This window comes from Diabrotica virgifera, chromosome 6 (genome assembly GCF_917563875.1).
Source record: "Diabrotica virgifera virgifera chromosome 6, PGI_DIABVI_V3a".
Classification (NCBI taxonomy): domain Eukaryota; kingdom Metazoa; phylum Arthropoda; class Insecta; order Coleoptera; family Chrysomelidae; genus Diabrotica; species Diabrotica virgifera.
The window spans coordinates 92999402-93013831 of NC_065448.1; the positions used below are offsets into that span (position 1 = coordinate 92999402).

General features: G+C 32.8%; 2 protein-coding genes across 3 annotated transcripts in view; both read left to right on the forward strand.

Moving 5' to 3' along the window:
• LOC114329196 (zinc finger homeobox protein 4) overlaps positions 1–14430 on the forward strand; it is a 1197903-nt gene that overhangs the window by 944375 nt on the left and 239098 nt on the right. The window lies entirely within an intron of this gene.
• LOC126886122 (uncharacterized) overlaps positions 9468–14430 on the forward strand; it is a 114069-nt gene continuing 109106 nt past the window's right edge. The window contains exons 1-3 of the mRNA XM_050652967.1: positions 9468–9877; positions 10052–11529; positions 12211–12353. Of these exons, the coding sequence (XP_050508924.1) occupies positions 9468–9877; positions 10052–11529; positions 12211–12353 (2031 nt within the window). The remainder of the gene's footprint in view (positions 9878–10051; positions 11530–12210; positions 12354–14430) is intronic.

Consider the following 14430-nt stretch of genomic DNA (forward strand, 5'->3'; position numbering starts at 1 on the left):
ACTTGGTGTAACAAAAATGCAGGTCATAAATTAAACCACATATTCTGGGACCAAAATTAGCTCGATTGAACCTAACTTATCTTAGTACAAATGAGCACATAAAAGAAGTTACAGCCCTTTGAAGTTACAAAATGAAAATCGATTTTTTCCAATATATCAAAAACTCCACCACATTTTATTTAAATATATCATGTATACCCTATTCCACGAACATACGCCTGTTTTGGATTACTTCGACAACGAATATTTTACTGTGCAAAATAAGAAGAACGAAAGTAAATTGCAAATTACATTGTTGTTTATTGGGATAATTATTAGCGTCATTTACTTTCGCACTTCTTATGTTGCACAGTAAAATATTCGTTGTCGAAGTAATCCAAAACAGGCGTATGTTCGTGGAATGGCCCGTAAACCATATATATCATAATGTTACCACTCTAATTGGTGTGCTAGTTTCAACTACTCAGCAGAATGCACTGAAGATGTTTTAAATTAGAACGAAAACGTTTTGCACGACTTTTTATGAAGTTTTTTAATAAACCATTTTATACCAGTATACAACTTGAAGTTTTTTACTTCTGTATGAGTTTTTTTAAATGGTATACAGCCAACTATGGAATTTTTCCATTGATTTTATATCAAAAACTATTATAGATTTTTTATTGAAAATGAACATATGGAATTATAATGGCAAGAACACCTTAAAAGAAAATTATAGTAAAATTTGTGCACCCCATAAAATTTTTATGGGGGTTTTGCTCCCTTAAATCCCCCCCCCCCCCCAATCTTTTGTGTACGTTCCAATTAAATTCTTATTGTGGAACCATTAGTTAAACACAATGTTTTTAAAACTTTTTAGCCTCTTAGTGCTTTTTCGATAAGCCAGTGTTTATCGAGATATATTGAATATTTGTCGAATCCACCACATACGGTATGCGGCAAAATAAACAGTACTGAAATTCGTATGCCTCAAATTTGTATGTGGCAGGTGCCGAAACGTAGGTACTGAGTGGTTTCCGTGTGTTGTTGTAAGGTATGTGAATGTCGTGTTAATGTTAGATGGTTCAGGATGGTTTTCAGTTTCTCAGAAAAAAATTCTATCGTGGAGTGCTATTTTCGCTCCTACGGAAAATTTAAAATCAACAATAATGGTGTCAGAAGGATGAGACATCCTGTCACGCGGCCAAGAGTCGCTTCCATCTAATAATGAGGATCTAGTAGAGATTTAGTATACCTAGTCTACTGACAAGAGAGAGAGATATTATGTATATATAGTTCCACTTCCGAAGTGGAAATCGAAACGATAAAATAAAAGTATTTTAAACTTAAATTGTGACAAAATTACCCATAAAAATAGTAAAATATATATCGCAGGCAGACTGTTATCCATCGAATATTGACGTATGAGTCAAAAGCAGTTTATAGACAAAACTATGACACAAAAATGTCTCTCAACCAAAATGATATACCAGAGAAGACGGCCTCATTGCACTTTAGTCCACATTCAGTAGAATTAACTATAATAGAGATAATAAAAGGTGAAAACACGGTATTAAATAATATAGCTGATCATAGTTAAAATGGTAAGGGCACCTACTACGAATAAATAAAGAAACATTACGTCGAGCTAATGAGCAAATTGCCTAAGACACAAATTGAAAATTTTACAGGAGAGACAAAAAAATTTTGAACTTGCCTAAGTCCAAAAGGCAACAAAAGTAATAAAAAGAAAATTGCCTAACTCCACGCAATACATAATTGACCAAAATTAATCAAACAAAATATTTACACAAACTTTCTACTTATTATACCTACTATATCCATATTAATAATAATAATGAAAATTATATTTATTTACTTACATCTTCTAACGTTTTTAATCAAAACAACTTCAGAAACACTGTTACGTACAAGCGAATACCTGATAAAACAATGGACATACGCAATATTCGTATGAATGTGAAAGAACGTTGGGACTTCAGCAAAACTCGTTTAGCGAAATTGGTGCGAAATAAAATAATAATGACGCTTGTGGGAATTGTCAGGCGGTAGCTTTTACCGTCTACTACTAGATGTCACCAAAAAACAATTCTCGAAAAAAATGGACTTAGGCAATTTGCTTATTAGACCGACGATTAGTATCATAAGTTGAACACTAAGAATGACAAAGATCACAATCAGTAAAAAACTAAAAAGCTCACTAAGGAAATTGATCACAAACATTGACGTGAAAATTGGAGGATTCCGCTAAGGATACTAAAAGTACAGAATGGTGGCCTATGGAATGCGAGAAATGACAAGTTGCCGAAACTGATGATGAATAAGGAATTAAATATATAAGAGGATATAATACCGTAACAATTATTGACAGGGTATAAACAAAAACAATACTAAACATTAAGAATAGTACCTATGCTAATCAATTATATAGGTATATGCGTAAAATGATCTGGCATCATTATCTTAAGACTCCCAAAAACCAACATTAAGAAGATTAAAACAAAGATTTATGAAAAGAATATTAGAAAGAAATTGCCTTCTATCTAGTTTTAAATATCCTTCCCATTAAACAATGCAATCCATTCTAAGAAGGAAAAACTATTTCATAACAGAAACATACAGAAAAGAAAACAGAAACATACATTCATTAAATACAGAAAAGAAAACAGATACAGAAAAGAAAACAAAACCTGAAAATCTTTACCTGTAGACAAGCTTAATTAGGCACAGCAATAATACACCTCATTTTTATGAAGTACCAAAAGTGCATAAAACAAATAGGCACACCACTTTAGTAGACCTATTTAGTAGTAGAAGTACGATGAATTCTCCTTGTAGTAAACTGTGGAAATTTGTATTAAATGTTATAAGTACAACAATTAGCAAATAATAATGACACTTTTATAAATAGCGCATACCATTTTCTAAATAAATTAATAGAGAATGATAATACATTGAAAACTCGAACAAGCCTCAAAGACTAAACATTCAAAAGAACAAACACATTGAGATATATTTTATATTAAACTAAACGTAACAATAAAAAAGTAAGAATAAAGAGTTGTATTTATAGAATATCTTGTGAATGTGAACATTTTTATTTCAGTGAAACATCAAGACCATTAAATTTTAGAATAAGTTAATATCAACCTTATATCAAAAATAGAGAATGTGATAAGATAAATCTCAAATATGTAAACACGCATAGAAAATGAAGATAGAGTTCAATGGAAGATAGCCCTAAAAGAAACAGGTGGTAATAAAAAGAGAAAAATGAAAGAAACGGCTGTAATAATGATAAATGAAACCAATTGCGTCGCAAATTTCTTGGCAGAATTCGGTAGGATCTGGTTATCTATATTAAAATAAGAAATCAATAGAAAGAACATACCACCATTAGTAAGTCAAATAACATAACGAGGATACGTCGTTTATGTTTTAGGTACCATACATATATTATGAGTTTGCTGTCAATATTGAGAGTAAACTAAATGTAAGACCAAATTCTTACCATGACGGGATAGTATCATGAGGTTTTTCCTCATGATTTACTGACGGGAGGATAGGATCACTGACTGGAGAATTTTACTGTCATCATTGCACGTGGTTGTCTTTCTAAACGCAAATCACATGCTATGATTTTTCTGACGAGCATTCTTAAGTTAAATTTGATTTCATATAAGTAATCGAATGAACTATCCCAATAAAGTCATCCCAGGAACGCAACTGATACATATTGTATATACCCACCTATCATTTTAAAGTCTTCCACTCTAACGGGAAATTGGAAATCAAAAGGTCAAAGAAACTTAATTTAAAGTAAAATTGTGACATTAAAAAAAAGTAAGTTGTAGTAAGAAGCCACAAGAAAATAGCTTCAAAACAATATTCCATAAAAGTTACTTTTTCAGAAGAAATAAATATTTAAAAGAAAACAAAACATGAAAATCTTTATTTAGACAAATGAGGTAAGTAGGTATAGGTACTGTCAACCTGACACCGATCAAAAATAAAGCAGCGCAAAATAAAAATAGGTAAAATAGGTATCTATATTTCACAAACATACGAGATTTTGCTACAATCATAAAGTAAGAAAAACATGGACAAAGAATATGTAACAAAGATCAGCAAGAGAGGTAAGTACCTAAAATAAAATCGACATAAAGATGAGACAATATAAAATATAAGATTATACTTAATTATTTTTTAGTAAGATTTTAATAAAACTATTTTAATAAGATTCTGAAACTGTTTCCTTGTGACATGTCTAAGCTAAATATTGTGTATATCTGTGGGATTAATATTGTTTGAGAATCATGTGAAAAGAAATTATGAAAAAATTATAATCAAAAAAAAATCATCGACATCCTCAACCTCAACAACTATGTCGGTTTCACCTACCCTTTTCACACAATTATTGTTAAACAATCTTTCTAAAAACTTTAAAAACGTTAAAATATAAGTTGCATTATTATCAAATGTAGCTTAATCCCATATAAACAAATATTTATCTAACACTACTTCAGCTTAAACTTTAAATTTTAATTATTACTAATTACCTATAAATAATATGTTTAATTATCCATAAAACTAGACATCTCGACTCCTATCCCATAAAACTCCTCCAGAAATTAAATGAAGAAATGTAGTCTTCAAAATCATTAATTATAAACAAACGAAGAAGGTAGTTAGACAAGTATTTTGGACACCAGATACCTTGGACAAAAAGAACAACGTAGATATGTGCAAGTAGGTACTAAGGAGGGTCAACAAAGATAGAGAACTGCTAAACACCCGAAAATGTCTGATCTGGGACATGTGGTGAGGAGAAATCGACATTATAGAATATTACAACTGATCCTTAAAGACAAAATAGATGGCAGTAGAAGTTCAGGAAGAAAACAAGTTTCTTGGTTAAAAATCATTAGTGAATGGACTCTGATATCAAATGCAGAACAATTATTCCATGTTGCAGAAAATCGAGAATTTATCGCAATGGTAATTGCCACGTCAGATAATTCTCATATGGCACGTGAAAAAGAAGACAAAAATTTCGTTAACATCAATGATATAGTGCCAAAGAAGACGCTCTGGTTTCATTTAATCCATATATCTAACGAATGAAACTATAACAGAGATAATAAAAATTGAAGACACGGTAATAAATAATATCCGCCCATCAGCAATAAGAAACGAGGAAGCTCACTAATAACAAAGATTGTCATGAAAATGAAGAACTCCATCAAGGATAGGTACTAAAACAACAGGAAATGATGGCGTATGGAATTCGAGAAACAACCAGTTGCAACAACTGATTATACCTACCTAAATAAGGATTCAGATTCAGAAATGTTTATTGCTTTTTAATACAGTAATACTTACAGTAATATCCCTCCTAATAAAACATTTTCCCCCATGACCATTGGTCGTCTGGGGGGTTGGCCAAAATATAAATCAACATTTTTTTTTCTAAAAATAACAATAAAATTAACAATAATTAATAAAAAATATAACTAATGAATATGAAAAAAATGATAACTATCCTATTTTCCAGTGAAATTCCCTAACTGGAGTAAGCTTACACCAGGCACCAGAATACTTAATGAAATTTTATAAAGTATTATGTACTAAAATAAACATACACAATTCAATTACAAATTAATTAAGATTGAATTAAGCATAAAAGGTCACTCTTTAATTGATAAGTATTAACTGCAGTAAAAAAATATAGATTAAATTTTACTATTAAAATTTCGTGAATACAAGCTCAAAATCGGTTAAGAACTGGTGAAGAGGCACGATACACGAAGAATAAGAATAGAGTGTTATGAGTCTAATAATAATAGTTAAGTATATTCCAACACTATTAGATTGTATCTATACTTCCATGCATCGATTGCATATCCAGTTGCAACCAGTTCCCTCCAGCCCAAACCTCTCATAAATTCCAACAATTCTTCCCTATCTAATCTACTTTTTCTGAACCACTTCATTCTGTATTCACGTAGTATCGGACATCGTCCCATGAAATGCAAAATATCTTCCACCTCCCTCTCATTACACAAAGCACACTTTTTCCTATCATCAGCCCTACCAGGTCTATCATTGAGATACAATACTCAACATCTAATCTTGAATATCCACCTTATATCATTGAAACTCACCTCATCCCTCATATAACCCATGTCAACGACGAGTCCCATTAACTCTCTATAATGATTGCAGAAATTTGATCTAGTTGCTTTCTCCAATGCTCTTTACCTTATGCCAACACGAATGGCTCCTATTACCTGTTCCAACTTATCTTCCCAAAAATTCCTACTTTCCCACTCTGTGTTAAATTCCACTCCGTATCTCTCTCGCAAGTTTTCCCAATCTCTTCTCCAACCACAGTTAGCTCTTATCATTTCCTGAAACAAAAATTTAGGCAGACGTCCTTCCTCATACTCTAACACTCTCTTGACATATTGTTTATGCAACTTCATCGTAAATAGACACACATGCTTAATGTTGGTTTCTAAATCCAACATGTAGTTTGGACAGTACCTAACTCGGAATATTCAACATTTTTTTCATAAATAAGAATGTTGTTCCCATTTAAAGAGTTAATTATAAATCAGGAATCAAATGTAATATAAAAAAAAATCTAGGTATTCTATTCCATTTTTATACCTATTCCGTTTTATTGTATTCTATTCCATTTATGCTCTATTCTACTATACCCTATTCTATTATATTTTACCCTATTCGGTTTCTGAACGTAAACAATAATAAAACAATAATTAAAAGGATATAAACAATATAACAATTAAAGAGATTAAAACAAACATTTCCCAAATTATCAGTAGTAATTGCTCAAGAGCTCTAAAATTATTGGATTTTTTCCGAGTGACACTTTGACAGTTTTAATTTCACGAGCCGAAGGCGAATGAAATTATGTCAAAATGTCACGAGGGCAAAAATTCTATATTAATTTTAGAGATCGAGTGCAATTTGTTGCGATTATTTCATGAATAAAACTGTTCAACACCAAAATTTTATTGTAATTTATTTATGTAAGTACAAATTAGTACAATTAAACACACAGTTGTTATAAATATTAATTTGACGGTTGAAAGTCATCAATTTTATAATTTTTAAAACATTAATTGTCATTAATGTCACTGAATGTATTTTTTCGTAGCAACGAAGGGCATCTGACGTAATATACTTGACGACGGGAAATTATCAAAAATTATCAGTAGTAATTGCACAAGAGCTCTAAAATTATTGAATTTTTCCCGAGTGACACTTTGACAGTTTGAAAGTGTCACGAGGGCAAAAATTCTATACCTATTAAGTTTAGACATCGAGTGCAATTTGTTGCGATTATTTCATGAATAAAACTGTTCAAAACCAAAATTTTATTGTAATTTATATATGTAAGTACAAATTAGTACAATTAAACAAGCAATTGTTATAAATATTAATTTGACGGTTGAAAGTCATCACTTTTATAATTTTTAAAACATTAATTGTCATTAATGTCACTGAATGTATTTTTTCGTAGCAACGAAGGGCATCTGACGTAATATACTTAACGACGGGAAATTATCAAAAATTATCGATCTAATTTAGATTTCTGTAGCTTTCTATTGGTCAGAATCTCCTATGAATGAAATAATCGGGTATAATATCACAAGAGAGTGAGAATAAATTGAAAATAATGCGACAGTTTTTCGAAAATTTATTGTCTGGCAATAGACACGAGAGCCCGCAGGGCTCGTGTGGCTATTGCCCAATGACAACAAATTTGAGTAAAAATGAAGCATTATTTTCTTATTTATTCTTACTGTCGTGTGATATTCGTAAGATTATTTTTTAATACGTATATTATGGATATTTTCTTAAATGTGACAGTTGTCAAAACTAGGAAACTGGTTTCCATTAAACAGAAACAATCTACTTAAAAAATTATATCGGTAATTATCTACAGTAGATAGTTCTCAGTATAATTTTAATCTGATTGGTCAGAATTAAACACGTGATCAAGTATATTACTTACTTACTATACCATTGGAAGTTAAAATCATTAAAAAATAATCAGTTTAATTTTTATTTCTGAAGCTTTCTATTGGTCAGAATCTCCTATGAATGAAATAATCGATATCATTTTAAAGTCATCTACTTTAAAATGTATAATATATGTCTGAATTGTAGATATGAATGAATCAGATAAAATTAAATTATTAGAACAAATTTTAACTAGTAACAAAAAACAAAAATTGTGTAATTTGTTATTGTTTTGTATGTTGAAAACGAATTTGTCAAATAAACTTTTAAGTAAAATTGTGGCTTATTCGCAACAAAAACAGTAAATTGCGTTAAGAAGCCACATGAACATAGCTTCAGAACAATATTTCAAAAAAGAACAATATATTTCAAAACCCTTTCAGAAGAAATAGATCCTTTAAAGAAAACAAAAACGGAATAAATGAGGTAATGCCAAAAAGACACCGATCAAAAATAAAGCTGTGCGAAATAAAACTAATATATTTAACAAAACATACAACATTTTAACGAAGATAACGGAAAGAAAGGTAAGTAAAATCGACAGAAAGAGGAGAATTGGTCAAATAAAAATCAACAGAAATATGACACTAATTCAAAATTTGTGGAATTATGACATAATTTGACAATATAAAACTAATAATATTGCATTCGTTAAGACTAGACTTTAATTTTAAATAAATTTTAATTATTACTAATTACCTATAAAGAATAATCTAAGTTTATTCATCCATAAAACTAGACATCTCGACTCCCATCCCATAAAACGCTTCCAGAAATCAAATGAAGAAATGTAGTCTGTTAAGAATCGTTCCTAAAAAATGTTGACTTTACTAACAGAGAAAATAGTGCGTAATTATTAAACTGCGTAGAACGTCAAGATCATAGTTATTGTATTCATTCTGTTTTAGAACGTCGCGAAGAACAGTCAATTATAAAACAGGTCGCTGGGACTTTTCTGTTGGTTTATGTTGTAATTGTTAGTTTTATTACAACAATAAAAATTGAAAAGTATATTGGCTTTAATTACATTCATTGTGCAATCAATAGCGGGACCAAGTCCCCAACATAAGTGGTTCTTCGAAGCCGAATGGTAATAAGTGGTCCAAACGAAGTCGGATGGTAATAAAATTTTAATGGTTTATGGTTTTATGGATTTCAAATGCTGATGAAGTTATCGATTTTTTACAACTGTTTTGTGCAAAGCTGGTTAAAATTGGAGATTGGTGAGTCGTTAACATTTCCTTATATTTTTATTATTTCCTGTTACATAAACATATTCCCAATATATTTGAACTAGTTGGTTTTGATTTAATAATTATAATACTACAGGGTTTACTCTTTTTAAAGTTTAATAATTATAATAGTACAGGGTTTACTCTTTTTAAAGTTTAAACTATAATTCTATTATTAATAAGATGACGGAAGGTTTAGTAAGAAAGAGAGGGACTATTAAGGGAAAATTAACTATTTTTACAAAATTTGTAGATAGTAGTAATATTGTTGAGGGGAAAATTAATGACGAACAATTTCTTATTGAATTTGAAAGTAGATTATCTAGAGCGGAGAGACTGTTGGATGAATTTGAAGAAATTGAACAAGAAATGTTGGTTTTAGATGACAAATATAATGGAGAGTCTGAATTAATAAATTTTGAAAACTTATTTTATAAAATTATTTCGAAAGCTAGAAAGATTGTGAATGACAGTAGATATCCTGGTAATGCTAATGATAATCAAAGTTTGGTCAGTGACGTATATGGTGGGGGGGCTAAGATTAAGTTACCTCCAATTCCGATAGCAAATTTTGACGGTTCTGTAGAAAATTGGTTAGAGTTCAAAGATTGCTTTGAAAGTCTTATCCACAATGATAAAAGTATTCCTGATATTCAAAAATTTCATTTTTTAAAGCGAGCATTACAGGGTGATGCCGCTAAAGTTCTTCAGAAGCGCCAAACGTCAGCAGTTAGTTATAATATTGTCTGGAAACTTTTGTGTGACAGGTATGACGATACTCCCATGTTGGTTGATTATCATTTAGATGCGTTGTTGTTGTTTCCAAATATGGTAAAGGAGTCAGCTGATCATTTGAGAAATATGTTGGATACTATGACAGAAACCCTGTTAACGTTGGAAAAGCTTGACATTTCAGTGGAAAATTGGGATCCAATAGTTATACACTGCCTAACAAAAAAATTTGACGACATTACATTTAGATGTTGGGAGGAAAAGCGGCCAAAGGGAAAAGTGGCTACTTTGGATGAATTCAAAACGTTTTTAAATGAAAGGGTAGATACTTTAAAGAATATTGAGAGGAATTCAAAAAAGGTTAAGGAAAATAAGGAACATAGCGCTGGTAGCCACAATAACAGAGGACATAATAAATGGCAACGACATAAATCATTTGTGAACACAGAGTCAAACTTAACAGAGACTAATACATTCAGTGTAACAAGTCAAGATCCGTTTTGTCATTATTGCAAAAATAAACATTACATTAATAACTGCGTGGAATTTGGGAAATTAAGAACTTTTGTGAGGTACGAACAAGCAAAAAAGTTGGGCCTTTGTCTAAATTGTTTAAAAAAGGCAAATCATACAAGTAAATACTGTAAAGCAGGTAACTGTAGGAAATGTGGACAAAAACACAACACGATGTTACATTATGATGTAAGACCAAATACAGCTACGGAAGTTGGTCGACCTGGTGGTAACAAAGAATATGATGGAGCGAAAGCTGGAGAAACTGGTAATAGTGGTGGTTTGCAAATTGGAACGTCTTCTTCACAGGCGTTAGAGGTTACACAGCATGTTGGGTCGGTTGTTTTGGATAATGGGATAGAGGTACCAGGAGAAATACTATTAGCAACCGCATTAGTACAGGTGATGGCAAAGGATGGCTCATGGCAAACATGTCGTGTTTTATTGGATTCTGGGAGTCAGCCAAACCTGATTACTTCTGAGTTAGCTGGTAAGTTGGAACTTCAACAAGATACAGTCACAATCAGAATTTTTGGTATCAATCAAAAGTCTTCTGGTGTTAGTGGCAGATGTATGGTTTCATTTAAGTCATTGCATAATAATTTTCAGAAAACAATTTCATGTTTGGTTGTGGCAAAGATCTGTGGTTTGATACCTAGTCAAAATCTAAATATATCTCAATTAGATATACCCCCTCATTTACCGCTAGCTGATGCTGGATTTGGATTTTCTGGTAAAGTGGACATGTTACTAGGTGCCGAGATGTTTTATAGTCTTCTTTGTGTGGGACAGATTAAATTATCTGAGTTTCAACCCGTGTTGCAGAAGACATTGCTGGGGTGGATACTGGCTGGACCGATGCAGAATCCACAGACGTATAACTCAACTATGTGTAATTTAAATGTAGTTGACATTCAAAATCAGTTGGAGAAATTTTGGGCCGTGGAAGAAATTCCTCAAGAGAGGCAGTCATTGTCTGTTGGTGAATTAGAGTGTGAGAGTATATTTGTGGAAAATACCAAGAGAGAAAAAGATGGTAAATTTATCGTTAGAATTCCATTTAAAGGAGAGTTGGAGCATTTGGGGGATTCTAAACTTGAAGCTAAGAACAGATTTTTAGCGTTGGAAAGAAGGTTAGAGAAAAATGTCGTTCTGAAGGATATGTATGGCTCCTTTATGAATGAATATATATCACTGGGTCACATGTCAGTGTCAGAACCTTCTGAAAGTGAAATAGCTTATTACCTTCCTCATCATGGAGTGTTGAATGAAAATTCAAGCACTACTAAGTTGCGAGTTGTCTTCAATGGTTCAATGAAAACAAATACGGGCGTGTCTCTTAATGATATTCAGCATGTTGGACCAAAGCTTCAGGAAGATCTTTTGTTGATTTTGTTGAGATTTAGGCAACATCCTAAGGTGGTGTGTGCAGACGTAGCAAAAATGTACCGAATGATTTGGGTATCACATAATCAACGGTGTTTGCAGAAGATATTTTGGAGAACTTCACCTAGTCAACAGCTGGAAGAATATACCTTGAACACGGTAACGTATGGAACGAGGTCAGCTCCATATCTTGCAATCAGGTGTTTGCGACAGTTAGGTATGGATGGTCAAAGGGAGTATCCTAAGGCAGCGGAAGTAATTTTAAGAGACTTTTATGTTGATGACGTGTTAACAGGAGCAGAGACAACAGAGGAATTATTGGAATTATGTACCCAGATGGTCTCAATACTAAAAGCTGGAGGTATGGAATTACGGAAGTGGGTATCAAATGATGAAGAAGTGCAACGGAAGTTAGACAGTTCAGTCTTGGTTGATCAGGTACATTTTGGAGAGAAAGAACAAAACAAAACGTTGGGACTCTATTGGAAATTTAAGCAAGATGAATTGTTGTTTGAAATTAAGTTTTCAGTTGAAGATGGAAGGCACACAAAAAGAAATATTCTGTCGGATGTATCGAAAATATTTGACCCGTTGGGGCTGGTCGCACCTAGTGTGGTTCTAGCCAAAATTATTTTGCAAAAACTGTGGAAGTTGGATTTGAAGTGGGATGAGTCATTACCTTGTGAGTTGGATGGTGAATGGTCTAGATTAAAATCGGATTTCATTGTATTAAATAAGTTAGCAATTCCTAGGCAGGTAGTATGTTCTGGTGTATCAGTGGTTGATATTCATGGCTTTTGTGACGCTTCTATAAATGCTTATGGTTGTTGTGTTTATTTGAGAAGTGTAAATAAATGTGGAGATACTTCAGTACATTTGTTGTGTGCAAAGGTAAGGGTGGCACCATTAAAAAGATTAACTATTCCTAGACTGGAACTATGTGGAGCCCTGTTATTAGGTAAGCTGGTAGCTAAGGCAAAACAAGCAATGACTATAAACTTTAGAAAAACAGTCTTTTGGTGTGATTCTACTGTGGTGTTGAGTTGGTTGAAAATGTCACCTAGTGATGTTCAGGTATTTGTGGGAAATCGTGTAAGCCAAATTCAGGAATTAACGGACCCAAAAGAGTGGAGACATGTTAGGACGGATCAAAACCCTGCAGATATCATATCTCGAGGTATTTTTCCGTCAAAACTGATGGAGTGTCAAAGATGGTGGTATGGCCCAGATTGGTTAATGTTGGATGAGCAAAAATGGCCTATGTCCGTTCCTGAACCAATTAGTGATATGCCCGAGACTAGAGTGCATGTTGGAACCTGTCAAGATGCTAAGGACATATATAAGTTTCCATTTCATATATTCGGTCACATAATTAGATTAAAAAGGTCTTTGGCTTATTGTTTAAGATATTTTACAAAACTTTCACATAAAGAGACAGTATTGGGTGTTTTAACCCCTGCAGAGTTAACACATGCTATGAATATTTTGGTTAAGTTGGCGCAAAAGGAATCATTTTCGCAAGAGATTAAAGAATTGTCTAGTAAAGGGCAATTGTTGTCTAATAATACCCTACACAAGTTAAGTCCATTTCTTGATGCGAATGGTATCCTCAGGGTGGGGGGTCGACTACAGTTGTCGAGTTTGGAGTATGCGAAGAAGCATCCAGCTCTATTAAGCTCTAAGCATACATTAACAAAGTTGTTGGTTGAATGGGAACATGAACGTCTGTTACATGCTGGTCCTCAGGCGGTTTTGAGTTCAATCCGTGAACAGTTCTGGATAATTGGTGGTAGGAATCTGGTACGATATGCCATTCATAGGTGTGTGCAGTGCTTCAAGGCCCGGCCAGTTCCACTGTCTCAGATAATGGCTCCTTTACCTAAAGATCGGGTAACGCCATCACCTCCATTTTATGTAACGGGGATGGACTATGCTGGTCCATTCCAAATTAAAAATAAGTATGGGAGAAAGTCTATACTTTCAAAATGTTATGTATGTCTGTTTGTATGCTGCTCTACTAAAGCAGTTCATATTGAGTTGGTGTCGGACTTGACAAAAGAGGCGTTTATCGCGTGCTTTCGTAGATTTGTTGCACGTAGGGGTAAACCATTAAAGGTCTTGTCCGACAATGGTACCCAGTTCGTTGGGGCCAATAACGAATTAAAACTATTGGGAGATTTTTTATTGTCTTATTCACAGTCTTTAACAAATTCAGTCAGTAGTGAAGGTATTAACTGGAACTTCATTCCAGCCAAGTCTCCAAACTTTGGTGGTCTATGGGAGGCGGGGGTAAAGTCCTGTAAAAAACACTTAAAAAGAATTTTGGGCAATGGTAATCTTACATTTGAGGAGTTTTATACCATTCTAGTTCAAATAGAAGCTGTCCTAAACTCAAGACCTTTATGTCCTTTGTCCTCAAGTCCTGATGATTTTGAGTCCCTTACTCCCTCTCATTTCCTTATTGGACGACGACTCACCTCATTACCGGATCCTGATGTACGAGAAATACCTATAA